Here is a 27,920-nt window from a genome sequence, read left to right on the forward strand (position 1 = left end):
CAATCAATATCAATTGAGCTACGAACTGAAAGGGGACAGTTAGTTCCCTTTTCGGGGACTGGTAAAGTTATTTTAACACTACAATTTAAAAAATTTGGTGATTAAATGGATTCCTACTACGCAAACCAAGCATCATCATTGCCTCAGTTTTCCGGTCACTATAGACAAAGAGGTAGTGGTTTTGGAGCATTAGCTAGCGGTATTGGACGTGTTGCACTGCCACTTGCTCGGAAGTTTGTTCTGCCAGCAGCTAAACGCATCGGAAAAGAACTGTTGCTACAAAGCGTCCCTGAGTTCATGGATGTTATCGGTAAAAATAAATCACCAAAGCAAGCTCTAAAGATCACCATATCAAACACAGTGAAAAAACAAACAGGTGGATCTTTAGCCCTCCGAATGCGACGAACGAGAAGAATGAGAAGGAAATCAAAATGCTTACGCGCTGGACCAAGGAAAACAACCAAACGCAAAACCACCATGTCACGAAAAAGAGTACCCAAAAGAAGTCGGTCGGACTTCTTCGCCAAAGTAAAAAGATGATCGTTAATATGTTACCAGCCGAAGCAACGCATAGTTCGTTGGATTTATTCGAGAAACCAGCTCTCCTTGTTACATTTGATGGAAGGTTTTGTCAGAAATTGGGACTGGTTTACAGCCCTAATGGACCAATGCTAGAGTTTGAAATTGCAGGAGACCGCAACAATTTCATTGATCTCCAAAAAATTTTTCTTGAAATCAAGTGCAAGATTGTACAGTCTTCTGATGCTGATTTGAAATATGACAACACTGCTGCTGCAGATGTGACTAAAACAGACTAGCCATGCTTTTGCAACAATGTCCTACATTCATTTTTTTCTGATTGTACAGTATCTGCTAACGGTTTGAAAATTTCAAGTGCCAAGTGTAACTATGCCCAAAAAAGTTTCATCGAAACCGAGTTTTCTCACAATAAAGATGCCAAAAGCACGTGGTTGGCATGCCAAGGCTATTTTTTTGAAGCAAACCCCGGGGGAATTGCAGCATCCGAAATCACCAGACGAAAAACTTTAGTCAGAGCTTCTGCTGAGTGTACATTTTACGGAAAGGTGGCGGTTGACTTCTTTACCTGTGATCGACATCTTCTCAGTGGTGTAATCCTCCGAATCTCTTTTCGGCGATCAATTGACGATTTTTCTTTAATTTCAGATGACGCTGCAAAATTCTACAATATAAAAATAACAGAAACTATTTTATATGTACGGAAAATGACGCTGAACGATGATGTTGTGTCAGCAATTGAAAAGACCCTGCTGTCCAGTCCATCATCCTATCCTTACCTAGAAACAATTACTAAAACTTTTCTGGCTTCTGCCGGTTTGCAGAGCTGGAAGCAAGAAGATGTTTTTGGCAGAGAACCCATTAGAAGACTCGCCATTTGCTTAAACACGAACGAAGCTTTCCTCGGAAGCAAGCTGCTTAACCCATTTCACTATAGAAAATTCAATTTGGAACAAATTTGCATTTACCGTAATGGTCTTCCCGTTGCTGATAGTCCTATTTCAACTGATGATTCAAAACGTGTTTACTTTAACACTATGTCAGATCTAGCCTATATCGACAACGGACATGGAATCAGTCTAGAAGACTACCCAAATCATTTTATTATGTTTTTCGATCTGACGAGCACTCAGCAAGCGTCTCACGATTTTATTCACCCTGAAATTACAAATTGTTCTGTACCAATTGAACTAAAGTTTTCTGCTGCCTTAGCTCATAATGTAGAAATATTCATTATTGGGGAAAAAGCAAGTACCATTTATTTTGATTCGGTGCGTAAAGTTTCAAAGATTCATATTTTAACAAACTAATGGACGAAGACAACTTGAACTCTCTAATTCAGAGATGTTCGGAACTCAAATACAAATTTCATGGAGTTTATGCGGCTCATAATTTTCCAACCAACTTAACCGACAACAGCCTCATTATAGTCAATATTTCAACCTCTGCATCAATTGGAACCCATTGGATTCTTCTCTGCCAAAAAGATCAAAAAATTATTTTTGCAGATCCCTTAGGCCAAACTCTATAGTCATACAAACACTTGCAGAGCAGAATAGTCTCAAACTTTGATGTTAATACCGTATATGAATTACTGAGAAACCAACCTATACAGAAACTAAACTCAATTTTGTGTGGCTTATTTTGTATTTATATTGCTCAAATTATTTTCAGTGGACAAAAACTTGTAAAAATGAGTGATATTGATTTGCTTCGTTTTGCGCTTCATATGATGTTCTAACATTACTAACCTATATTGAAAATCAATTTTTTTTCAAAATTTAATTTTTTCTTCATAAAGGAAACGAACACACAGAACATCAGAATCAATTTCCAATTTTCCATCTCCACTAATAAAAATATCCATTACTTGACAAAAAGCACCAACATGCGGTCCAGAGAGAATCGATTGAAATCTTTTCAGAGTTTCAGTTGTTAGTTGATCAGTTTGAATTGGTTGATTTTTTTGCTTCGATGCATTTAATTCCAAACTTTTGTGTCCAGCAAAGTTTCGTTATAAGCAGTCAGGTTGTTGAAATTTGTTTGTGACGTTTTTCGTAAAAATTGGCAAACGCTTTTGAATGGAAGCAGTAATGTCTGCTTTTGAGAATCCGTTGAAATTGCTTTTGTTGTACTCCACTGCCAGCAAGAGTTTTTGAAAAACATCTCGCTTTGCCTCCAGTGTATCCGAAGACGAGAACAGATACTTGAAAGTTGTAAAAAGACACGGAACTGAACACGGTTTTGTTTGTTTGAGAAAGTCTGCTGAAAATGCATGAAAAAGGCAAAGTTCTTGAGAGAAGAAAAATTAGGTTTTTCTTCCGATATGAAATATTTGAAGTTTTTCTGAAACTGCTTGAAGAAACCCGGAGAACGCTCATTCATCGCTTCCCCCATTTTCTAATATATTATAATTAGTCGTGCTCGTCGTCTTTTTTAGTTTTACGTCTTTTCGCTGCTGGAGCTTTGTTAGTTTGATCGTTTTCAGTAGCTGTACCAGCAGCAGCAGACCGTATTTTTGCTGACCGTTTTGACAAAAGCTCAAACTCATCTAAAGTTAGAGTAATTCGTTGTTGAAGTTCATATTCCTTGTCAACTTTTTTAAATAGCTTGAGAAATAGATAGGCACCCGTATTTTCATAAGATTTCACTGTTGCGCGTATCAATCTTTCCTCTGTTCTAGAGATTTCAAAATACACGTCTCCAAACTCTGCGTTCTTATCAGCAGTAAATGGCATTTTCAAGAATTGTGTACCTAAACTGTGTCAAACTACCTGTTTTGAAATTATTTTTATTTACAAGTACCTTTAACACACAAAACACAAACAACACTTTAAATGCTTACTACTGATAAGAGCGCTCTTGGTTAACATGTAAGCTTCTGATTTGAATTTGAATGTAAGTCTAGGTTATAAAACTTGGCAATTTTGTCAAAATGTAAGACAAAACTCGTGACCATCACTTAAACTATTTTATTGCGTTGGTAATAAAGTTTATATTTGGATAATATTACTCAACGTAGAGCAGTAACTAGTACAATTTAATGGAAAACAAATGTGACCTCTGGGTGTGTCCATAGATAAGAAAGAACTCACAATTACACAGCAAGCGTTTGATAGGAGGCTTTAGGCCTTTGATATAACACAGTCTATACTAAACAAAACTGGTTGTAAACTTCTTGCTATTGCATACATTATAAACGTTAGTATACATATCAACATAATAAAAATGAATACAATTGTGTTTAAGTCTGTGTAGATAAGACTTTCTTATACATTTTGCAACTAGTTACAAAATCATAAAACTATAACACAGACAAGTTCATGTTGCAACATTCACAATTGCAGTTACAACCCTTGACCTGGGTGTGTTAAGTATTCAACAAATTTCACACACAAGTGTTGCTAATGTTGGTATTTGCCGGATTTTATTTATTCGTTTTAAATTCAAGACTATTGTTGTTCAGTTCTGCTCCATTTTCAAGAGAACAAACTGTAAAAGTGCTTTACAAATAATGCCTTACCACATTCTTTGCGAGTCTGAAGATTCTAGGGAGCGCAGTATTGTGGATCACACTCAATACGAAAACTAGATCGTTTTTATACAGCAGAAGAAAAATAGCGAAAAAGGCTGTTGGAGATCAATTGAACATTGCATCGTACCAAAAATGTTTGTGAATTTTGTTGCAACACTACCCGATAAATACGTATCTACAGAAGACAATGGCACGAAAACTGTGCTAACAGCTGGAGGATACAGTGTTCCTCGGAAAATGCCCCTACTTTTCCCCTATGACATTGACACACTTTCTCCAGACACAAAGCGACCTTTGTACCGATACGATTGTGACTGTGTGCCTATTTTTGAGAATCAACTCGGCCAATTCCAGGCAATTGAAGAACTGGCTCAACTTTTGGGAATTCAACTTTCGCCAACTTCACCAGCTACTTCACCAATTGGATCACCGGCAACAAACGACCCAAGCCCCATTGTTACGCCGGAAACAACAAAACGAAAAACAGTCATCGCTTCAATCATGGACAAAATGTCTTGGAATATGGGGTCAACCGAGCAGTTCGAACCGAATTTCGATAGTTCTCTTCTTTCAGAGACAACTTTTGTGACACCAACCCAGAGCGCAGAGAATGCTACAGTATCCTTCGAAACGTACAGAACCTCAACCCACACAACACCCTTGAATTCAGAGACTCCCAAAGTATGCAATGCTCCACAGAAAAAACGTGCTAATCCAACACCGCTTATGGATTTATTTGAGGACTAAACTAAACTTTTTGAAACTGTCACCATTTCTATGAATCTGTAAATAAATAAAGTGTGTGCTTTAATAATATTTTTTGGGTGTGATTGTGTAAAAAAAATATTAAGTTGCAATTGTAATTTTAATTGAAAACCATAATATCTCTTTTGTTGAGAGAATAAAACGGGCAAGACAAGGCAGAACCAAAAAAGTATTCCGTCAAATTGTTAGCTAGTAAACGTTGAAAGAAATTAATCTCACATATTATAACATAAAAACACAGCAAGCAAAGCTCTGTTTAAAACACATATTGAAGAATGAAAGGTTTTGAAACGGTAAAAAGTCGATTTTTATATATAGGAATTCTGTAAAAGTGCAAAAATCTCACTACTTAACTAGTTACCAAAAACTTTTATTTTACTAACCATACAGTAAAAAAAGGTTTTTAAGTGGTAAAAAGTCAATTTTCGTATATAGGAATTCTGTAAAAGTGGAAAATTTTCACTACTTAAGTAGTTTCAAAAAATTTTTATCTTACTAACCATAGGGTAAAAAAAGGTTTTTAAATGGTAAAAAGTCAATTTTCAGATGTAGGAACTCAGTAAAAGTGGAAAAATCTCACTAATTAAGCAGTTATAAAGAACTTTTATTTTATTCACCATATAGTAAAAAAAGGTTTTTAAATGGTAAAAAGTCAATTTTCATATGTAGGAATTCTGTAAAACTGCAACATTCTCACTACTTAAATAGTTAAAAAAACTTTTATTTTATTCACCATAGTGTAAAAAAAGGTTTTTAAATGGTAAAAAGTCAATTTTCATATGTAGGATTTCAGTAAAAAGGCAAAAATCTCACTACTTAGGTAGTTATAAAGAACTTTTATTTTTTTGACCAAATAGTGAAAAAAGGTTTTTAAATGGTAAAAAGTCAATTTTCATATGTAGGAATTCCGTAAAAGTGCAAAATTCTCACTAGTTAAGTAGTTACAGAAAACTTCTATTTTACTAACCATAGGGTAAAGAAAAAGGTTTTTAAATGGTAAAAAGTCATTTTTCATATGTAGGAATTCTGTAAAAGTGCAAAAATCTCACTACTTAAGTAGTTACAAAAAACTTCTATTTTACTAACCATAGGGTAAAGAAAAAGGTTTTTAAATGGTAAAAAGTCAATTTTCATATGTAGGAAATCTGTAAAAGTGCAAAAATCTAACTACATAAGTTGTTACAAAAATTTTATATTTTATTAACCATAAGGTAAAAAAAGGTTTTTAAATGGTAAAAAGTCAATTTTCATATGTAGGAATTCTGTAAAAGTGCAAAATTCTCACTACAAAAATAGTTACAAAAAACTTTTATTTTAAACACCATAGGGTAAAAAAAGGTTTTTAAATGGTAAAAAGTCAATTTTCATATGTAGGAATTCTGTTAAAGTGCAAAAATCTCAATACTTAAGTAGTTACAAAAAACTTTTATTTTGTTCATCATATAGTAGAAAAAGGTTTTTAAGCACTAAAGAAGTTCATTTTCTGTAAATAGAATGCATTTAGTTATTCCACAACCACATTTATGGTTTTCACCAAATGACATTTGTTAAATGTGTTATCAGTACTAGTGGTAAATATCAAATCCTTAATTTCAATTGCTTTCGACCTATCTTTGTCTTATATATAGCTACAATTTACTTTTGCAAATTGATAAGATAGAGTGTCTTTCATGGAATTACTTTATGTTCACATGAAACACGCTGATAATAGCAGTCTAGAACAATTTTAGTCAATAGTTTAAGAATACTGCCTAGTATTCCAGAAACCTAAAAGTGAAAACTGATACTAAGGTTGAAATTAGAACGGAACTTCAATACAACCCTCGAAGAGTAGAGAAAGTCTAAAACAACTTTCGTAGAAGAGTATTTTGAACACTTGAACTGTTTCCCGACAGAAAAGAGTATATTGTAAGTATACTGCGTTAGCTATGTTTCAGTTGTGGTAGATAACAGATATAACTAAAACTACACAATAAACTTTTACCTTGCATGGAAATAATGGAAATGAGTAGTTCTGAAACATGAACACACCGCTTATTGGTCAAACGTTAACATGGGTTAAAGTTGATCTACACTCCTACCAAGATTTGGGTTCCAAACCAGGCAAATTGTGTCAAAGTGCAAGCACACCCTTATAGGGAATTTTTTCTCGTGTTGAACACAACTTTCAACCAACTAACACTCCCTCTAATTGTACCAGTTAACTGTTGTTACAATTTGACTTCATTTGCTCAGTCGTTTTCTCAGTAAAGCAGTCAGTTGAATTTTCGAAAGAAATATATTGAAAAACTCAAAAATGACCCAACCGTGTGAAATGTGCGCAAAGGAACTGGCTGACAAAAGAAGCCTTCGAAGACACAAACAGCGAGTTCATGGAGTTCAACCGGAATTCCCTGCCTTGGAGTTTAGCACTTGTGGTTTTGAGAGTCACAACATTCTGATAATGAATCAACACACCCGACGGGAGCACGGTGGAGAAGTCCAAAATCAGTGTGCCTACTGCACTCCGGTTTTCAACAACCAGAGTAACTTTCATCAACATCTGAAGAATGCTCACGGGTTGCCTGTTTGGAACAGAGGCCAAAGCAATAATCAAGCAGTTCCAGTACAGTCGTCAATTCGAGGTGCTCTGGAGATCTACGAGATTGAAGGTAATGATCACATGGACGTTTTGTCTTTCATGAACTCATCGAGGTATCACATCAATGAACTTATACGTCAAAAGACCCTCGAAGGTCCTCAGAAAGTTCAACTTTCTCTAAGCATTACACTCACTAAGGGGATTAATGAAGAAGAAAAACACGTAACAATTTACGCTAACGCTGAAATGCAAATTGTGTACACTGATGGTCTCTCCGAAGAGCAGTTCTTTGAGTCCGTGCAGCATATTGTCAACGTGGTTTCAATGTATGCCACAAGTGGAAGTGGTTGGATTATTGAAAAGGTAGAAAAACTCGAAATTCGATTTGCAAAATTCAACCCTATTCGGGGATCAACCTATATAGCACTCCCAACTGAGCTTAGCGCTCTAAAATGCCTGCTCAATATCCGAAACTTTAACGATCCAAACTGTTTCTTGTATTGTTTCACGGCTGCCTACCATTTGCAGGGGAAAAGTTGCCCCCTCACGCAACCTGGGGATCGGTACAGCAAAAAAAACAAACCCCGCAACATACGCTCGCTCAAACCCTTTAACTCATCAAGCAGTAGGAGATTTTCCGATGCCGATGCCAATTGACAAAATAAGCGCGTTTGAAAGATGTAATGAAGTAAAAGTGAACGTTTTTCGATACGAAAAGAAAAGTTTGTATCCTTTCCGAATTTCAAAGCACAACTCTGATTTTGTCGCTGATCTCCTACTGATAACTGATGGTGAACGTTATCACTACGTGCTGATAACGGACCTCGTAAACTTAGTTCGAAAAGTGCAAGGGCGACAGATTGATGCACCCGCAAAAATCTGTCGCAACTGTTTTCATGTTTGCTCGAACAACGAAACGCTTCAAAAACACGAAAAACTTTGCTATCAATTCGAAACTTGTCAAGTTCTGCTACCTCAGCCGGACAGCAACAGTCTCGCTTTCAAAAAATTTCAAGCAAAAACAGCTCTTCCACTGGTTGTCTATTTTGACCTAGAGTGAATCATTGTTCCGGTATCATTAGTTGAACAAAACCCACAGACTTCAGGGACTCGTGTGTTGGACAAACACATTCCGAGCGGTTACTGTTATGTAGCCGTTTCACATGGAAGTCCAAATTTGGAGTTCTTCCATCTGTACAGAGGTGAAGATTGCATGGAAGTCTTTGTGAAGCAAATGGAGACACTGGTAAAAGATATCTACGAGAAAAAGCAAAAACACAGGTACTTCACAGGAGCAGTTGGACAAGCAAAAGAGCTTGCGACTCACTGTTGGATATGCGAAACTAGTTTTTCTGCGGACAACGAAAAAGTCTTGGATCACTGCCATTTCTTAAATCAGTTTCTTGGCTGGGCTCACTCGAAGTGTAACCTACAGCGCAGAACACAGAGCTTCGTCCCCATAATCGCACACAACTTGTCAGGATATGACTTCCATCATGTTGTAAAGAGTCTTCATCACTTCAACCCTAACAATAAATTTTCAATTATATCTCAAACTGATGAGAATTATATCAGTTTTAGCATTAAAGTTTTGATCAAAGATATTGTGAACAAAAATCAAAACGTCATACCCATATACGAAGAAATTCGCTTTATCGATTCTCTTCGCTTCATGCAGTCGACTGTAGATAAACTAGTTCAGTCTTTGCCTGAAGACAGTTTCGATATACTTGATAACCATTTTGAATACTGTGACCAAAATGATGTGAAACTACTGTACGGTAAAGGATTCTACCCCTACTCCTACATGGACACCTTCAGAAAATTCAAGCTAAAAAATTGCCGCCTAAGAAGTGCTGGGTCGACAAACTCAAATCAGGAAAAGTGACAAAAACCGAAGCTGACTACGAAAAAGCAAAGCTGATCTTCGAAAAATTTGATTGTAGAAACATGGGTGGATATCACGATCTGTACTTGACAGTCGACACCCTACAGCTCGCCTGCTGGTTTGAGCGGCTACGAGCAGTCTATCTGGACTCGTACAGCTTGGACTGTGCTCAATATCTATCAGCACCACACTTAGCGGGCGATGCCTTTCTGAAGATATGTCAACCCGACCTGGAACTTCTAACAGATCGCAACCATCTTGATATAGCAGAAGAATTGTTGCGAGGGGGTATGTCCTCGGTATACACAAACAGACTGTTCACGCCAAACAACAAATATCTAGAACGTTTTGATGACACGCAAAAATCAACATATGGTCTCTCCATAGATGCTAATAACCTCTATGGTGGCATCATGAAGGATTTCTGCTTGCCACTCAATTCCTTCCAGACGGACACAGATGTGACGATTGAACCAATTTTGCAAACTCCAGACGACGCTGAATTTGGATATATCGTCTGCGTCGACTTGGACTACCCCGACTCAATTCACGATGCTCACCATGATTTTCCAATGGCACCCACCCGAGAACCTGTAGACAGCATGTGGTTGAGTAGTTACCAGTTGGACCTTTTGGAAGAATATCATCTCCCAAAAGTTTCAAAGTGCAACAAACTGCTTCAAACCCTCTATGATAAGAAGGATTATACACTACACTATGTAACGTTGAAGATTTATGAACGAAACGTCCTTAAAGTTTCAAAACTGCACAAGGTGCTCAAGTTCAGACAATCAAAGTGGATGGCAAAGTGTATCGAACTGAACACAAGATTGCGAAAAGCAGCAACCAGCAAAATTGCTGAAAACTTCTTCAAACTCATGAACAACTCTGCTTTTGGAAAGTGTTGTGAAAGCATGCGAAATCGAGTTAACGCTTTCCTGGTCCGAGATGAACGAGCTCTCCTCAACCACACAGATAAGTTTAACATGAAATCCTTTAAAATTTTTGATGAAAACATGGCAGTCGTGACTACAAGAAAAACGAAAATAAACTGGGTGCAACCTACAAAAGTGGTGCTTCAATTCTGGATCTTTCAAAAGCATTCATTTTTCGATTTCACTACGAGAATATGAAACAGTGGTTCAAGTGTGAACTTTTATACTCTGATACGGACTCACTTACCTATGCTGTTGATTGTGATGACTTGTATGATGAGCTAGCACGAGCAGAAGTCAACACAGAGTTCGATTTCTCCAACTATCCTTCTGATAACGCATTGTACAACACAGAAAATCATATGGTAACTCTCAAATTTAAAGACGAACTGGCGGGGGTGGTAATGGAAGAGTTCTGTGGCTTGAAACCCAAAATGTTTTCAATACAAACGAAGGGTATGTGTAACATTATATTTTATTAAAACAAATTCCAGTTTTGAAACTAACCAAATTCATGGAAGCGTCTTTTTAATATAACAGGAACATTGAAACCTAGATTAGGAAAGCACATAGATTAAAAAAGAAAATCGATTGATTGTAATGTTCTTCCAGACTGTCAGAAGAAAAGTGCAAAGGGAATAACACATGAGGGACAAAAGCAACTAAAGCACGAGGTCTTCAAGAGAGTATTGAACAGCGGGGAAATTGTCCGCGTCAAAAATGTGACCATCAAATCAGAAAACATGAGTTGATGACACTGGATCAAAACAGAGTTGCGCTTTCGGCCTACTGTGACAAGCGGTTTTACCTTGACCCAATAAACTCCCTACCATTTGGACATAAAAATATTAGAGAATTTGCATTTCACAATGTTATATTAAATGATTGGGATTGGGAGTCAGAAAACGAAAGCGACTTGGATTCAATTTCACAACCAGCCCCGGAAAATGTGATATCTGAAAACAATATTTTTTCTCCCCCGATCCAGGATTCAATCAGCCCGATTATTCAGAAAGTGAGCTTGATCAAGATATTGTTGACTGGAATGAACCCTACGCAATTTCCCCGCCAGCCATTGACAATTCTTTTCTAGAATTGGAAGCAGTTGAAAGCAAAGCAAGCAATAATAGTGATATGTCTGATTTATCTTCAAGTAATAGTCTTATAATAGAACCAACACCAAAACGCAGACGTCTAGTATTATACAATTCAAGCAGTGAAGATAACTGATAAATTACATTTAGTTGTAGTTGAAGTGCATGGATAAATTATTAAAAGCATTCATATAAACTAAATACAAATTAATGTAAAAATTGAAACTTTATTATAAAAAGAAGACAAATAAAAGGTTTCTCTAACGCCGTTTTATCGGGATTCCACGACGACTAAGAATAATTTCCATGGGGGAATGACTTAACATGGTTAGTCAAACCATTTTGCTGGGTAAAAACTTTGTAACAAATTTTACACCTTAAAACAGGGTTTTGGATATTTAGAGGGGACGCAATAACTGCTGAATTTTCACACTGGTGGTATCGTGTGTCAATTAAACGCCAAATTTTCTGATTGCAGTTTTCACATTGATATCTAAAATTGTTGGGGTGTATTTCTTCAAAATGAGTAAAAAGATCTTTAGAATTTAAAAATTTGGAGCGACACAGAAAGCAGTCCAACAAGCAACGTTTTCGCCTTGGTGGCATTTGGAATTCGTATTCTGGTATTGGGTGTGTAGGTTCTGTATAACTGTGGGTAAAATGTTGAAATGGGCCCAGACCAAAACAAGATTAAAGTACCCTGGCGCAGACATATGACGAATTAACTTTCAAAGCAAAAGCGGTGGTAGTTAAAATGGCTTCAAGCCCAAAGCGGCAAACCAGTCACGCAAGTGGAGGGAAAATGGTTTCCTGAGATTAGTTTCATGCATGGCAGGGGAAATATGGAGAAAGAATTTCAAAGTGTCCCACCCTGTAGTTTGCCCAGGAAGACACTTGTGCCCCCCCCCCCCCCGTAGTGTTCACGGGAAGACAATTATGTCCCCCCCCCGTAGTTTGCCCAGAAAGACACATCACTACTCCTATTCTATTGCTTCCATGAAATTATAATTATAATTTGAATTTTCTATTATAATTAGTATAATTCTTCGCAAAGTAAGAATTGCTCTGAAATGTTGGCAAACTATCTTAATACACTAGAGAAAACAGAAACTGCAATCATAATTTACTTAATTTAAAAAAAAACAGAAACTAAGGCTTCAAAAAGGCTAACATCTCAATCCTTGATATCGGTGCGTGCAATTGAACAGTGAAAAAATCACTTCAGTAATTCAGTAATACGCAGTTCTATTTATTGCAACCAATCTTCTTAATTCATTTTTCACAACCTTAAATCCATTTTTCGCAACTTTATTAAAAAATTAAACCTTTATAAAATCACTGATTTGAAATTCGCTACCGGGTTTTCACTAATATGAGTGTTCTAAATGTGTCTTGTGAATCATATGAAGAGGTTAGGAAATGGCTTAAATACGAGATTTTACTTATCAGTTGGTAGCTGAGACGTCGGCATTCGTATAGAATTTAACTAAAACAACGTTTCCTGAATATTTGATCTCTCGATTTTTTTGTTATATATAACCTTACGCTTAGAATAATTACACCTTGAGATTAATTTTACTCTTCAAATCAGATCCCTCGACGCATTTCTATGAAATCGCATTTTATTAAACATACGAAAAAGTATTAAATAAAAATTTGGTCAATTGTAGAAGAGAAGAAATATTCCAAATGATGAAAAACATCCAAAGCCATATAATTTTAATTGGCTGACTCTGTTTAATAACTGTTTAATAGCACGTTACAACTGTTTAATAACAGTTTAGTTTGAAAAAAAAACGCTCAATCAATCACCAATGAGGGAACAATCTAATTTTAATCTGAAAAAGTTCGACAGAATTAGGTTCGAATTTTTTTCAAATTTATTAGTCGATCAAGGTAGCCCACAAATTATAGAGATCATATAACTCCAAACATTTTTGGATCTTTTCATTTATGCAATTAAAATAAAAGTATTAGAGTCAATTCTACAATGGGATATCTTTTGTGGCTAGTACTTGCAAAAACATTTACAATGGCAGCACGTTACAATGTATAAAGTAAAAGTTATGTTGATAGAAAACTTTTTTTTATTGACTTACCAGTCTTTTGTTTGAGACTGTTGACTGTCTGGTTTGTTTTTGAAGACGTTTTTAGTCTGCGTTAAATTAGAATAGAATAGAATAGTTAATTCAATTAGAGATTATTTGACAACATTTCAAACAATCATATCCAATTACAATTCAAGTAGAACACAAAAAGAGCATAATGCTCTTCAAGTCCGTGCCTATATGTGCAACAAAAGTAAAAACCCAAAATAAATTCATATTTTAAGGGTCATTTTGAGTGACTATTGGTTACCAATGAAACATGATAATGTTTGTGAAACCCTCCCGATTTTTTTTATTTCAAGTTCTTGTCAGGTTTTATCGAACCAACGTCCACTTTGAAATTTTGCAACTGCAGAGAAAAAACAATTGAAGCACAACCAGATGAAAAAATTTGAGGACAAAAAATTAGAATTGGTTGTTTTTTTTAACACTTTCATGTCTTTTTTTGAAGTGAATGCTTTTTCATGTTCGCTATGAAAATGTCTCGTATCATCTCCGATACAACTCTCGGATGACAGTCGAATGCGAGTTACAAGAAACTGATTTATCGGCTTAGCTTGCTGTTGCTATCTGTTTAAGCTTTTTGTCTTCCGAATGGAAACGAAAAACGTCTCAACTTTACGTTTTCAATTGCAGCACCGTGTTTGTGGGATGATCAGATATTTCTTGTTTAGAATAGAGGTGTCCTAGGTTGAAGTGTAAACGCTAAAATTGATTTTAAAAGACGTAATAATTGCTGTGAATGCCGTGAATAGTTGTAAGAATTGCGCTTTTTAAGCGCTGTATGTGGTGAGAGCGATCAATACAAAAAAATTCACCGCTAAGAGCCTTACAATTCACTGTTGAAAATCATTGTATTTTCATGGTGAATTTTGGCAAGATTTTTTGGTTTTCTGCAGTGAAATTTTTATTTTCGCTGCTCCGGAATGAGTGAACCATTGACCCGTAAATCTTCTGTCGCTGTTTCATTTTTCACCAAGCTAGCTTTTTTATTCCATTCTACACAGCTTTTCCCGGCCGGACAGAGGTTTCTCGGAGAATATGTAAAAATTGCAGTGAATAGGAGTAAAAAAATTTTCAGCGCACAGAGCCAGCATTTTTAGCGATGAAATTGCTAGAGATTGTTGTCAAAATTTAAATTTACAATGCTAATTCAATTATTTTTTTGCAAACAGAACACACTAATTGCAAAATTATACCATACCAAAAAAGTTGCAAAAATGAAGAATGCACTTCGCCGGACGATTTTTTAGTGAGAACCAGGAGTAATTCTCACCTTCAAAGAAAATGATTTTATTTAAAAACCCTAATTTGCTCAAATTGGAGAAGTACTTATATTATGCATACAAACAGCTTAATTATAGACTATTGTAAACCTTTTAACCTGACTACACAGAAATAATTCTTTGCCACAGTTTCAAGGAAAGAGGTTCAAAAATTAGTTAATATTGTCAAAAAACCGTTTCATTTTTACTCAAAATAACGTTAGTGGTATAGAAGGTAGTATAGCTTCAAATATTTAATTTTTATTATACTCACTGCGAAATCACCAACTGTTATATAGTCAAATGCGAGCTCGTGATACGACGCCACAACATTTGAGATCACAACATCGGAAGGGTACAAATGGACTTCGAATGTTTTCACTCTCGTTCTGAAGTTGACACCTTCACTTTTCAAGGTCAAGGTCATAGTATAGCTCTCGGAAGGCTCCAGGCTGGGTATTATTAGTCTATTCATCAGCCTAAAATACAATATTTTTGCAGAAAGATCAGAGCTGGCTGGTTCCGCAGACTGTTCCAAAACACTAACGGGCAAGTTCTCAAATGCCAGATCAAACAAACGCCAGTTTTTAGAGTGGGAGGTTCTCATCGAGAGATAAAAACTTACAAAGTGCGTTTTTTAAGCGAGTACTTAACCCTACTAAAGTTATTTCAAAAGTCTGACTTGAACGTCACACCAACCATCTCTTGCTCAGATGCATTCATGGATGCATTGAGTAATTAGGTGTTGTTTTTTTCTCAGTAAACAAAAACACTGAGAGCCTTTCTCTTTAAAAAATTTACAAGAACCATGATTGAACAAAAAAATTAAAAAAAAAACAGTGAGTTCAACCTTTGTTCACTCATCGGTCTCAGCCGCGCAGCTTGAATAAACAAAAAAAAACATCATTAAACTGCAGTTTAATGATGTTTATTTTTGTTTATTCAAGCTGCGCGGCTGAGACCGACGCGTGAACAAAGGTTGAACTCACTGTTTTTTTTTTAAATTTTTTTGTTCAATCATAGTTCTTGTAATTTTCTTTTAAAGAGAAAGGCTCTCAGTGTTTTTTGTTTACTGAGAAAAAACAACACCTAAATACTCAATGCATCCATGAATTGCAAACTTTGATTAAAAAGATGTTGAAACTTTTCTTTTATCTGTAACCAACTTGCGTAGCACCTATATAAAAAATTGAAGTAATTTTTCCAACGCTTGACAGGGAAAAAACAACGCAACGCTAGCTATTGAACAGAAAGCTGCTACAGTCAGTTAGTTCTCTCGTTTTTTCAATGAAGCATAGAGCAAAGTGACTCAAAAATTTAGAGTATAGATTGAATTGCAATTTAGACGAAAAGAACAATAAATGATTATAAACAAGCAAAATTGATTTGGCTAATTAACAATCATGTAAAAAAAAACTTTTAAGAAGGGCGACAATTGAAAAAGGAAATTTTATTTTTGAAAATAAGTGAGCTGTATTTTTTTCAGCCAGAATGGAGATCTCTGATTACGCGAAAGCATAAGTGACACATCAATAGTTTTCATAATTTTACAGAATCAATTCTCCTGTCGTGAAAACGTCAAATTATTTAGGAGGAAGGGAATGACGAAAAGTTTGAAAAGAATGGTCTAATTTGGTCTGTGTCAATTTTCGAAAACTTCATCAAATCTTATGACGGCTCATTGCTGAATTTAGTTCTCAAAAATTTTAAAAAATCTTGAGTAAATTGATCAAATAAGATGATAGCGTCTTTTGAAGCTCACAGAAATACAAAAAAATCAACTAATGTTTCGGACTTAAAAATGGAGTCATTTTCTTTTCAGAGACAGATCTTGTTCAGTCAAAATTGTTTGAGGAATCAGAACAATTGGGGTCTTAGTTCCTTTCACGAAGACTTTTTGTATATGGAGCACAATAATACATGCATACATCACATCAGCTGAAACATGCAATGGTAAAATTATATACCTTTTAAGCACTATTTAGTTGTTTTTGTGAGACTTTTTTTGTGAGATTTGCGTAAGTTTTGACAGAACTTTTTTCCTGTTTTCTGTTCGATGCTTGATTGAGGTATAAAAAATTCCTTAAAAAATTATTTTTTATTTTCCTTTGTGATTTACGTTTCCTGTATGCTGCAAGAACAAAATACGCAAACTTTAAACTACATTGTTTGAAAACCTGATTGTTGGAGTGATGTGAATTCTTTTCCAAAAACATTGTTCCCTGATATTCCTAACCAGAGAACTTTCAATCAATTGACTGGAACTTTATCGACAGTCAATATTGATGATGGGCGATAAAGCCAAATTTACTGTCTGGACAAAACTTTAAGTTGCTTTTCCACACCTCCCATTGAAGAATATTTTTCTCCGAAAAAAATTGAGTGTTGTGAGAACAATATGCAAACATGCTTTCATTCTTTGCGTCAACAGCAGAACTTATCAAAAAGAAAGCTTTTTAAAAAAATTAACATAATTTTTTTTGAACCTTTTTTTAGTAGAACAAAAGGATCTGATCTTTTTTGTAGGACATAGAGAAAATTGATTTGGAACAATCAAATCGATCATTGTTGTCCATACTTGTTTCAATTTTTGCTCGACAAATAAAAAAAAACAACGCTCACAGATCCGAGCTAGCTATTGAAACGAAAATTGAAACAAACAATTAGTTTTCTCGATATTCAATGAAGCATAGAGAAAAAGGACAGAAAAATTAGGAGTAAATTGGAAAAAAAAACGAAATTCTCATTAAGGAAGAAATGGAACTGCTTATTTGAATTCAATTAAACTGCTGAACTGTGATTTTTGTTTTTTTAAGAGTTCTGTGAAACTATATTGAATATCAATTGAAACGCTATAGTTTGATATAACTCTTACAAAAAAATCACAGCTCACCAGCACTGAAAGCTTCCACAGAACTTGTTATCTAAAAACACAAAAGTCCAAATACAAATAATCAGTTAGTTAAATAAAATTTTCCACATAAATTTACAGCTATTTATAACAATCTAGAGTTATATAATACAATCAAGCTAAACTTGCTCTCATCAAAGATCCTAACAAAAAAATCCACTTTTAACTTTCAATATTTCAATCAAAGACGGTTTTTGTAATCTTTGCGTAAGTTTTGACCGAAACTTTTTCATGTGTTCTGTTAGATGACTGACTGAGATATTAGAAGTTCTTAAAAGCCCAGGTTGAGGTCCAGACCCAAAATTGCTTCTGATCAGACTTTCCAGAACAAAATTATCTCTGATCAGACTTTCCAGACTCAAAGTATTCTGATCAGACTTTCCAGACCGAAGGAGTTATGATCAGACCATCTCCAGACCATGATCAGACCGTAGTGCGCTCGAAATTCGGAAAAGACCCTGTAATTTTGGTCTGGGAACACACGGGTGTGCGCTCGACTGGGTCTGATCAGAAGTCAATTTGGGTCTGGACCTCAACCTGGGAGTTTGAAACATAGATTGGTGGTCCATAAAACATACTTGTATGGAAAAATGGTATAGTTCGTGTGACCCGAGTATCGTCCAATGTAGTTTACCACAATCTCAGATCCAACTCCAGCGTTAATAAGGAACTGAAGGGTTACCTAAAACAAGAAATTGTTGACGTTAACCATCATTTATAAAAAAAATAAGGAATAAAATATATATATTTGAAAAATGCACTGATAAAGGGAATAGGATAATGTTAGTTTTGAGTAACATGCTGATAAGGATTTTCGGATCTATTCTGTTTGCCCCCCCCAGCTTAGTCAGCATAATGACACACAGGCGCACATGCTATTTTATCACATAGTAACGTGCTATATAACAACATATAATTTGTAATTCAGAGTCATAAAAAACAATTGGGGGGGGGGGGGGACAGAATAGACCCGGATTTTCCATTAATCCTTTCTTGATAAAAGTAGAAGTTTGTACAGTCAGAAAATCAAAGCAGCTACAGTAGCTCAATTTAATTGTAAAAAAGCTCAAAAGATAGTAGACAAAACGAAGTACTGATCTGAGTGAGTTGCAATCATACATTTTGATTAACTTGATACAAGGATGAATGTGATTACTAGAATTAAAAAAGATTTTTGCATGATTTCCGATAGTTATAACGAAATCATACAGAAAACTACTAAGCGAAAAATATGCTCTTTTTGTATTAATAATTGCTGAAAGATGAACAACATTGTGAACGTTTTTCCTACAATCAAACAAGTTGATATATTATTTTTATTATTACGTTAACAAAACAAAAAAGTGAATCATCTTCCTTTTTCAGTGGTTCTCAAAATGCCAGGGACAGACTAACGGACGTTTTTAAAACATTTGAGGACACGCAAAAGTTTTCTTGAAGAATTTTGATACTCTTCCTCTGATCACACGAAGCCATGTATGATGCGTATGCTTCTCCAATAACAAAAATTAAATCCAAATAATTTTACAAGAAGGTTAAAAAAACACTGACCGCTGTTTCCAAGACCAATGACATTAACTGGGTTTTCACAAAGGAATATTTTTTGTTTCAGGAATTGTATTGATTAATTAACAATAATTAAAATTTTAATTTGAATATGACACATTTCTTAGAATATTCCTGCCAAACTCATGAAGAGCTAAGCAACATGTTCTATTTGTCGTTTCAACTCGCAACAAGCTATCTGCAAAAAAGTAATGTGTATATGGCTGCCTCCGTGCCCTGGAGCCACTTCGACAGCCATATACACATTACTCTATTTCCATTTATATTTCACTCTATATTCCCATTCTTATACAATTAAAAACTATCATTTCCTATCTCACTTAGTGCAATCCACTAGTACAGAGTTAAGCTGGTAATTATCCATTATCAGACGGATAGTTCGGGTTCAATCCCCACCGACTCCGGTGGACATATCCCAGATACTAGTGTAACTAGAGAGACCGTGTAAAAAGCACGTAAACCAACTTGCGAAAAAACTTGAACACAAAAGAAATTTTGAATAAAAATTGAAAAAATATTAAAAAATAAAAAATTTTCATATGTTCTGCCATCAATATTTAATCAATCTAAAACTAGAACTTTCTGTCTCACTTGGCGTAGCGGTTAAATCATTGAGTGTAGTTAAGTTGCTTTAGCAAACGGAAGGTTTGGGGTTCCTTCCTCACTGACTCCAGTGAACGTCCCCCGATTTGATGAATTACTATAAAAATAAGTGAGATAAAAAAACCAAATTCACAGTTCTTAAAAATGATGATCCCTGCTGTGAGAGTGTATATGGGACAAACTGTGATGGGTATATAGTCAAAAACACAGAGATCGGTGGAAACACAGTGATTAGTGTTTTTTTTCACTAAAATATAAATTCACCATTACTATCTCTAATGCCCTTATCATCAAATGGATCTATAGCTAACTTATACTTTTCCTTATTTTCTAAATGATGCCTTTTACTATCAATAGTTTAATTAGTTACATATTTTGTTATACATTCATATATAGCATTAGTATAACCTTCCAAATTAATTTGGTTTCTAATAGTAGCTTTAGTTATTCCTTTGAACTTCTTTTCTTCTTCTCCTTTAACTGAGGTGTAACAATATGCTTTAGCTTTAAGGAAACAAGCTTTTATAATAGTATCATTAGGTATTTCATCTTTCATCTTACCTAACTCATTATTATGTAATATACCCCTTATCTTAATCATTTCCTTTTCTACAGTACTACCCAATGGAAATTTTATGTTTATAAATATACTATCAGTATCTGTATTTTTTAACTACCAATTAACTCTTTCTCAAAGTAATCATTTATAGCTTTATACATAAATAGTTTAGCTTTCTCCAATATAGCAAATCCAATATAATTAAACTTATCTAACTTAACATTACTTCTTGTTTTATGTACTGCCATTAGGTCATCATCAAACTCTAGGGCATATTTAAAACTAACATTTTTTTACTTATTTAATATATCTATCTACATCATTAACTGACTCTACATCTTGTCTATTATAAACATTTTCTATTGATTTTCCACAGAAGGAATTATTCTTTTATTTAAAGCATACATCTCCAAACTTATCTCCCTTTGCTTTTGTTTCCTTTCTAATCTGAACATTAAACTCAATAAAAGCTTTAACCTCTCACTTTTACTGTACTCTAACTTTTGCTTAATTGTAACATTTTCTAATCTTAAACCATTACTCAAATACCAATCTAACATCTCTCCATCTATTACATAATTTACCTTATCTGTTAACTTTAACATCAACTTCTCATTAGGTTTATGTATTTTCTTTTTATTTTCTTTTTGATAATCTGTAAACTGATCTACATTAGCTTTTGTCTTTTCTGGAAAGAATGGATACTTTTTTGTTTTCTGTTTCAACCCATCATTATACTTTACATCAACCGTATAGATATATCCTTTAGTAGAGCTAGATCTAGTATAAACTACATCATCACATACTTTTATTTGTCCAATAGGTAAAGCTTGCAACATAACAGAAGCATACAATGAATTGAAGTCTAAATACTTTAAATAATTCTCTTTCACAGTATACTCAGTATCTATCTGTTTATTCATTAATTTTACCTGACAATCACCTAACACGAAAGATAATCCTCCTCTAATACCTTGCTGTATTGTATCATAAATATAAACTGTGTTTTCTTTATAATATTTAGGTTCAACATTGGTATATTTCAATCCACACAACCATGTCAATCCAGGAGTGGAATATGTATAACAAGGATCTATCTCTTAATTTTCTAAACACATATCTCTAAACTTCAATCTTTCAATCAAAGACGGTTTTTGTAATCTTTGCGTAAGTTTTGACCGAAACTTTTTCATGTGTTCTGTTAGATGACTGACTGAGATATTAGAAGTTCTTAAAAATTTGAAACATAGCTTGGAGGTCCATAAGACATACTTGTATGGAAAAATGGTATAGTTCATGTGACCCGAGTATCGTCCAATGTAGTTTACAACAATCTCAGATCAACTCCAGCGTTAATAAGGAACTGAAGGGTTACCTAAAACAAGAAATTGTTGACGTTAATCATCATTTATAAAAAAAATAAGGAATAAAATATATATTTTTGAAAAATGCACTGATAAAGGGAATAGGATAATGTTAGTTTAGAGTAACATGCTGATAAGGATTTTCAGATCTATTTTCTTTTGCCCCCCCCCCCAGCTTAGTCAGCATAATGACACACAGGCGCACGTGCTTTTTTATCACATAGTAACGTGCTATATAACAACATATAATTTGTAATTGAGAGTCATAAAAAACAATTGGGGGGGACAGAATAGACCCGGATTTCCCATTAATCCTTTCTTGATAAAAGTAGAAGTCTCTACAGTCAGAAAATCAAAGCAGCTACCGTAACTCAATCTAATTTAAGTATAAAAAAGATGGCAGACAAAACGAAGAACCAATCTGATTTGCAATCATACATTTTGCTGAACTTGATCCCAGGATAGATGTGACTACTAGAATTAAAAAAGATATATTTAGTTTGCATGATTTCCGATAGTTATAACGAAATCATACAGAAAACTACTAAGCGAAAAATATGCTCTTTTTGTATTAATAATTGCTGAAAGATGAACAACATTGTGACCGTTTTTCCTACAATCAAACAATGTGATATATTATTTTTATTATTACGTTAACAAAACAAAAAAGTGAATCATCTTCTTTTTTCAGTGGTTCTCAAAATGCCAGAGACAGACTAACGGACGTTTTTAAAACATTTGAGGACACGCAAAAGTTTTTGTGAAGAATTTTGATACTCTTCCTGTGATCACACGAAGCCATGTATGATGCGTATGCTTCTCCAATAACAAAAATTAAATCCAAATGGTTTTACAAGAAGCTTAAAAAACACTGACCGCTGTTTCCAAGACCAATGACATTAACTGGGTTTTCACAAAGGAATATTTTTTGTTTCAGGAATTGTATTGATTAATTAACAATAATTAAAATTTTAATTTGAATATGACACATTTCTTAGAATATTCCTGCCAAACTCATGAAGAGCTAAGCAACATGTTCTATTTGTCGTTTCAACTCGCAACAAGCTAGCTGCAAAAAAGTAATGTGTATATGGCTGCCTCCGTGCCCTGGAGCCACTTCGACAGCCATATACACATTACTCTATTTCCATTTATATTTCACTCTATATTCCCATTCTTATACAATTAAAAACTATCATTTCCTATCTCACTTAGTGCAATCCACTAGTACAGAGTTAAGCTGGTAATTATCCATTATCAGACGGATAGTTCGGATTCAATCCCCACTGACTCCGGTGGACGTATCCCAGATACTAGTGTAACTAGAGAGACCGTGTAAAAAGCACGTAAACCAACTTGCGAAAAAACTTGAACACAAAAGAAAACTTGAATAAAAATTGAAAAAATATTAAAAAATAAAAAAATTTTCATATGTTCTGCCATCAATATTTAATCAATCTAAAACTAAAATTTTCTGTCTCACTTGGCGTAGCGGTTAAATCATCAAGTGTAGTTAAGTTGCTTTAGCAAACGGAAGGTTTGGGGTTCCTTCCTCACTGACTCCAGTGAACGTCCCCCGATTTGATGAATTACTATAAAACTAAGTGAGATAAAAAAAACCAAATTCACAGTTCTTAAAAATGATGATCCCTGCTGTGAGACTGTATATGGGACAAACTGTGATGGGTATATAGTCAAAAACACAGAGATCGGTGGAAACACAGTGATTAGTGTTTTTTTTCACTAAAATATAAATTCACCATTACTATCTCTAATGCCCTTATCATCAAATGGATCTATAGCTAACTTATACTTTTCCTTATTTTCTAAATGATGCCTTTTACTATCAATAGTTTAATTAGTTACATATTTTGTTATACATTCATATATAGCATTAGTATAACCTTCCAAATTAATTTGGTTTCTAATAGTAGCTTTAGTTATTCCTTTGAACTTCTTTTCTTCTTCTCCTTTAACTGAGGTGTAACAATATGCTTTAGCTTTAAGGAAACAAGCTTTTATAATAGTATCATTAGGTATTTCATCTTTCATCTTACCTAACTCATTATTATGTAATATACCCCTTATCTTAATCATTTCCTTTTCTATAGTACTACCCAATGGAATTTTTATGTTTATAAATATACTATCAGTATCTGTATTTTTTTAACTAGCAATTAACTCTTTCTCAAAGTAATCATATATAGCTTTATACATAAATAGTTTAGCTTTCTCCAATATAGCAAATCCAATATAATTAAACTTATCTAACTTAACATTACTTCTTGTTTTATGTACTGCCATTAGGTCATCATCAAACTCTAGGGCATATTTAAAACTAACATTTTTTTTACTTATTTAATATATCTATCTACATCATTAACTGACTCTACATCTTGTCTATTATAAACATTTTCTATTGATTTTCCATAGAAGGCATTATTCTTTTATTTAAAGCATACATCTCCAAACTTATCTCCCTTTGCTTTTGTTTCCTTTCTTTTCTGAATATTAAACTCAATAAAAGCTTTAACCTCTCACTTTTACTGTACTCTAACTTTTGCTTAATTGTAACATTTTCTAATCCTAAACCATTACTCAAATACCAATCTAACATCTCTCCATCTATTACATAATTTACCTTATCTGTTAACTTTAACATCAACTTCTCATTAGGTTTATGTATTTTCTTTTTATTTTCTTTTTGATAATCTGTAAACTGATCTACATTAGCTTTTGTCTTTTCTGGAAAGAATGGATACTTTTTTGTTTTCTGTTTCAACCCATCATTATACTTTACATCAACCGTATAGATATATCCTTTAGTAGAGCTAGATCTAGTATAAACTACATCATCACATACTTTTATTTGTCCAATAGGTAAAGCTTGCAACATAACAGAAGCATACAATGAATTGAAGTCTAAATACTTTAAATATTTCTCTTTCACAGTATACTCAGGATCTATCTGTTTATTCATTCATTTTACCTGACAATCACCTAACACGAAAGATAATCCTCCTCTAATACCTTGCTGTATTGTATCATAAATATAAACTGTATTTTCTTTATAATATTTAGGTTCAACATTGGTATATTTCAATCCACACAACCATGTCAATCCAGGAGTGGAATATGTATAACAAGGATCTATCTCTTAATTTTCTAAACACATATCTCTAAACTTCAATCTTTCAATCAAAGACGGTTTTTGTAATCTTTGCGTAAGTTTTGACCGAAACTTTTTCATGTGTTCTGTTAGATGACTGACTGAGATATTAGAAGTTCTTAAAAATTTGAAACATAGCTTGGAGGTCCATAAGACATACTTGTATGGAAAAATGGTATAGTTCATGTGACCCGAGTATCGTCCAATGTAGTTTACAACAATCTCAGATCCAACTTCAGCGTTAATAAGGAACTGAAGGGTTACCTAAAACAAGAAATTGTTGACGTTAATCATCATTTATAAAAAAAAATAAGGAATAAAATATATATATTTGAAAAATGCACTGATAAAGGGAATAGGATAATGTTAGTTTTGAGTAACATGCTGATAAGGATTTTCGGATCTATTCTCTTTTGCCCCCCCCCCCCCAGCTTAGTCAGCATAATGACACACAGGCGCACGTGCTATTTTATCACATAGTAACGTGCTATATAACAACATATAATTTGTAATTGAGAATCATAAAAAACAATTGGGGGGGGGGGACAGAATAGACCCGGATTTTCCATTAATCCTTTCTTGATAAAAGTAGAAGTCTCTACAGTCAGAAAATCAAAGCAGCTACCGTAACTCAATTTAATTTAAGTATAAAAAAGATGGCAGACAAAACGAAGAACTGGTCTGGTTTGCAATACTACATTTTGCTTAATTTGATACAACGATAAGTGTGATTACTAGAAGAAAAAAGATATATTTATTTTGCATGATTTCCGATAGTCGTAATGAAATGATACAGAAAACTACCAATCGAAGAATATGCTCTTTTCTATTAATAATTGCTGAAAGATAAACAAAATTGTGACCGTTTTTCCTACAATCAAACAAGTTGATATATTATTTTTATTATTACGTTAACAAAACAAAAAAGTGAATCATATTCTTTTTTCAGTGGTTCTCAAAATGCCAGGGACAGACTAATACGGACGTTTTTAAAACATTTGAGGACACGCAAAAGTTTTTGTGAAGAATTTTGATACTCTTCCTGTGATCACACGAAGCCATGTATGATGCGTATGCTTCTCCAATAACAAAAATTAAATCCAAATGGTTTTACAAGAAGCTTAAAAAACACTGACCGCTGTTTCCAAGACCAATGACATTAACTGGGTTTTCACAAAGGAATATTTTTTGTTTCAGGAATTGTATTGATTAATTAACAATAATTAAAACTTTAGTTTGAATATGACACATTTCTTAGAATATTCCTGCCAAACTTATGAAGAGCTAAGCAACATGTTGTATTTGTCATTTCAATTCGCAACAAGCTTGCCGCAAAAAGGTTCTCGATAATTAAAAAAAATTAAGTCTTAAGGTCTTTCTAATTTGAACTCGTTCTAGCGCTGAATTATTTTCTCTCCCCTCAAAATAATAATTCTGGAAAATTATTGAGAAATTTTGTCGCATTTAGAACAATTTCTAATCATTCCTATTATTTACTAAATTTATCATCTTTCTGTAGTTTTGATATTAGATGATAACTGTTGCTGTCCAAACTTTAAATCTACCCGATACATTTTTGTTTACTTTTTTTCTGCATGATCATATATAGATTATAGTTTTCCTTCAAGAACCAGTTATGATATGCAAAGTTTGTGCTGGGAAATTTGTTCTCATTCAAATCACCTAAAAAACTATCTCTACCCTAGTGATGAGCGGATTCAAATCTTGCAAGAATCTTGCAAGATGATTCAAAACTTGCAAGATTCTTGCAAGAATCTTGCAAGATATCAATCAAGGCCAAAAAATAAATCTGGGTACAAGTGTTTTAGGAAACATCTTTGAAGCAAGTTTTTGTTTACTGAACAAGTTACGAAGCCTAATTCAATGAAAAAAAAAATAGCCAGGATTCAAAATCTTGCAAGAATCTTGCAAGAATCTTGCAAGATTTTGAATTCCGGAAAAATTATTTATGTGTTTTTGGTAGCTAAATCTAACTGAAAACCAAATATCATGACTTATATCAGAATTCTTGATCAGCAAAACTGAAAATAAATGACTTTTTTCGTCAACGCCTTTTGAATGTGAAATCTTGCAAGAATCTTGCAAGATTCTTGCAAGATTTTGAATTCACATACAACTTTCCGACAAATAAATAGAAATTACTCGAGGCAATCAAATCCGTCTTTTTAAAGTTCAATTTATCTAATAAAAACAGAAATATTTCAATATTTCTCTTATCTTTCATTAAAACAAATTATTTTTAGAGAAACAAACAGTTGGGACTTTTTCTTACTGATCCTGTCCGTAATTTAGCATGTTCTTGTTGTAGTAAAAAAATTCCAATTAATTTGAAGTCTAATTATCTTCCTAAGGAGATTTAAATTAACCCATGATGCCTTCAGTTGATAGCTGTTAGTGTTAATGTCCTTGAAGTGTTTTCATTAAGAAAAATCGATGTGTTTTTGAAAATTCATCTTTTGTTCTTCTTTCATTCGATTTATTGTTCAATCTTGATGTCAGAAAATCAACCTTGGCTTTCTGGTAAATCAAACATTAACTTCGTTTTTGATCTTATGCTAGGTAATGCTTCTTTTTGGGACAAAGAGAAAGCAACATTCGGAGTTTTTTATTTCTGATATTTTGCAATGTACCGCAACAAACTAATTGTAAAAATGATATATTAGTTCGTTCAACCAATCTTAAAGTCATCTCATAGAAAGAAAAAAACTGTTTCAAAAAATGGCATTTGAGTTCTGTGGTGCTTTTAATAATTCTTGTTCCAAATCTTTTTTTGTCAAATCACACAAAAGACACCAGCCTCAAGGGCGAGGTGGGAATTTTCTCCCAGTTCACAGTAGTGGTCTTGGGTGTTCATAACTACTAAGTGGACTTGAATTACGTTGACTAAGTGGACTTGTCCACGTTGCACCGTTTTTAGCCGTTCTGCTCAATTGTTTGAGAAGTTGGTGTCTCCCATTAGCCCAAAATTCGCGGGTACGCTTCATGTGTTTGACAATTTCTCCAAAACTACTGTACCAAA

General features: G+C 34.0%; 2 protein-coding genes across 2 annotated transcripts in view; one reads left to right on the top strand and one right to left on the bottom strand.

Moving 5' to 3' along the window:
* LOC142350947 (calcium-binding protein 39-like) overlaps positions 1 to 27,920 on the top strand; it is a 613,053-nt gene that overhangs the window by 461,977 nt on the left and 123,156 nt on the right. The gene's annotated exons all lie outside the window — the stretch shown is intronic.
* The window catches only part of LOC142350564 (uncharacterized), a 108,174-nt gene that overhangs the window by 9,848 nt on the left and 70,406 nt on the right, over positions 1 to 27,920 (bottom strand). Inside the window, exons 6-7 of the mRNA XM_075402414.1 lie at positions 25,041 to 25,144; positions 14,983 to 15,187 (exon numbers count right to left, since the gene is read on the bottom strand). Of these exons, the coding sequence (XP_075258529.1) occupies positions 14,983 to 15,187; positions 25,041 to 25,144 (309 nt within the window). The remainder of the gene's footprint in view (positions 1 to 14,982; positions 15,188 to 25,040; positions 25,145 to 27,920) is intronic.

The sequence above is a fragment of the Convolutriloba macropyga genome, chromosome 12, assembly GCF_964194025.1.
Source record: "Convolutriloba macropyga chromosome 12, txConMacr16.3, whole genome shotgun sequence".
NCBI lineage: Eukaryota > Metazoa > Xenacoelomorpha > Acoela > Convolutidae > Convolutriloba > Convolutriloba macropyga.